The 2,500-nt window shown below is 50.9% G+C and overlaps 1 protein-coding gene across 1 annotated transcript in view; it reads left to right on the top strand.

The window, feature by feature from the left end:
• The window catches only part of LOC123486601 (lethal(2) giant larvae protein homolog 1-like), an 89,862-nt gene that overhangs the window by 38,489 nt on the left and 48,873 nt on the right, over nt 1–2,500 (top strand). Inside the window, 2 exon segments of the mRNA XM_045217971.1 lie at nt 1,379–1,485; nt 1,488–1,543. Coding sequence (XP_045073906.1) covers nt 1,379–1,485; nt 1,488–1,543 — 163 coding nt within the window.

A 2,500-nucleotide genomic window follows, 5' to 3' on the forward strand; every position in this document is an offset into this window, starting at 1 on the left:
GATGGTCGTTAGGGGGAAGGGTCCTGTTGTGATGGCCGTTAGGGGGAAGGGTCCTGTTGTGATGGTCGTTAGGGGAAGGGACCTGTTGTGGTGGTCGTTAGGGGGAAGGGTCCTGTTGTGATGGTCGTTAGGGGAAGGGTCCTGTTGTGATGGTCGTTAGGGGAAGGGTCTTGTTGTGATGGTCGATAGGGGGAAGGGTCCTGTTGTGATGGCCGTTAGGAGGAAGGGTCCTGTTGTCATGGTCGTTAGGGGGAAGGGACCTGTTGTGATGGTCGTTAGGGGAAGGGACCTGTTGTGATGGTCGTTAGGGAGAAGGGACCTGTTGTGATGGTCGTTAGGGGGAAGGGACCTGTTGTGATGGTCGTTAGGGAGAAGGGTCTTGTTGTGATGGTCGTTAGGGAGAAGGGACCTGTTGTGATGGTCGTTTGGGGGAAGGGACCTGTTGTGATGGTCGTTAGGGAGAAGGGTCTTGTTGTGATGGTCGTTAGGGAGAAGGGACCTGTTGTGATGGTCGTTAGGGGGAAGGGACCTGTTGTGATGGTCGTTAGGGGGAAGGGACCTGTTGTGATGGTCGTTAGGGGGAAGGGACCTGTTGTGATGGTCGTTAGGGAGAAGGGCTTCCTGTTGTCATGGTCGTTAGGGGGAAGGGCCTTGACTCAGTGAGAGAGGGGGATGAGAGGGGGATGGAGGTTGAGGGGGTGAGGGACGGGGAGAGAGAGGAGGTTGAAAGGGTGAGAGAGGGGGATGGCGGTTGAGGGGGTGAGGGACGGGGAGAGAGAGGAGGTTGAAAGGGTGAGAGAGGGGGATGGCGGTTGAGAGGGGAGATGGAGAGACAATGGAATGCTTTGTGGGTAATGTTTGTGGCTCGATGGTTCTGGAGACCATCCTTTCTGCTGGACTGCCCTCTGTGTGTGTGTGTGTGTGTGTGTGTGTGTGTGTGTGTGTGTGTGTGTGTGTGTATGTGTGTGTCTTGGTTCTGCCTCATCTGAAACACTACACTTCTCTCCTGCTCTCTTCTCCGGTCTCGGTTCTGCTCTCACTTTTCATTGGCTGATGTATGCTGATTGTCTTCCTGATGGCTGATGGGTAATGGTGTTTTTCAGTCTACCTGAGGACTACAGGTGGCTGATGGGTAATGGTGTTTTGAGCGTGCCTGAGGACTACAGGTGGCTGATGGGTAACAGTGTTTTTCAGCGTGCCTGAGGACTACAGGTGGCTGATGGGTAACTGTGTTTTTCAGCGTGCCTGAGGACTACAGGTGGCTGATGGGTAACGGTGTTTTTCACTCTACCTGAGGACTACAGTTGGCTGATGGGTAATGGTGTTTTTCAGCGTGCCTGAGGACTACAGTTGGCTGATGGGTAATGGTGTTTTTCAGCGTACCTGAGGACTACAGGTGTGGGAAGTCTCTGGGACCGGTGGAGTCGTTACAGGAACACCCCCAGCAGCCAGGGAAGATTCTGATTGGCTACAGCAGAGGCCTTGTCAGTCCTATGGGATCTCAGCACCCTGCAACGCAGAACACATGTTCCTGGGAAAACAGGTAAATATACACTGAACAAAAATATAAACGCAACAATTTCAAAGATTTGACTGAGTTAAAGTTCATAGAAGGAAATCAGTCAATTGAAATACATTCATTAGGCCCTAATCTATGGATTTCACATGACTGGGCAGGGGTGCAGCCACTGTGGAGCCAGGCCCAGCCAATCAGAAGGGCTTTTTCCCCACAAAAAGGGCTTTTTTACAGACAGAAAAACTACTCAGCGCCCCCCCCCCACCTCCCCCAGACGGTCCCTGCAGGTAAAGAAGCCGGATGTGGAGGTCCTGGGCTGGTGTGGTTACACGTGGTCTGTGGTTATGAGGCCAGTTGGACGTACTGCCAAATTCTCTAAAATGACGTTGGAGGCGACTTATTGTAGAGAAATTAACATTAAATTCTCTGGCAGCAGCTCTGGTGGACATTCCTGCAGTCAGCATGCCAATTGCACGCTCCCTCAAAACGTGAGACATCTGTGGCATTGTGTTGTGTGACAAAAACCGCACATTTTATGAGTGGCCTTTTATTGTCCCCAGCACGAGGTGCACCTGTGTAATGATCATGCCGTTTAATCAGCTTCTTGATATGCCACACCTGGATTATCTTGGCAAAGGAGACATGCTCACTAACAGGGATGTAAACAAATGTGTGCAAAAAACAAATAATATTTTTGTGTGTATGGAACATTTCTGGGATCTTTTATTCCAGCTCTTGAAACATGGGACCAACACTTTTACATGTTGCGTTTTATTATTGTTGTTCAGTGTATAATACTGCACCTCACTGCAGAGCCGGATGTCTTCCGTGGCTCTTCGTCAATAGTCTTCCTCTCTTTCCCTGTAGCCTCTACAGCTCCTCCTCTCCTCTCCTTCCATTGGTCAGGACGTTAGTCACTTCCTTCTCTCCTCTCCTTCCATTGGTCAGGACGTTAGTCACTTCCTTGTTTTGCCGCCAGGGGTC

This window comes from Coregonus clupeaformis, unplaced genomic scaffold (assembly GCF_020615455.1).
Source record: "Coregonus clupeaformis isolate EN_2021a unplaced genomic scaffold, ASM2061545v1 scaf1295, whole genome shotgun sequence".
Classification (NCBI taxonomy): Eukaryota; Metazoa; Chordata; class Actinopteri; order Salmoniformes; family Salmonidae; genus Coregonus; species Coregonus clupeaformis.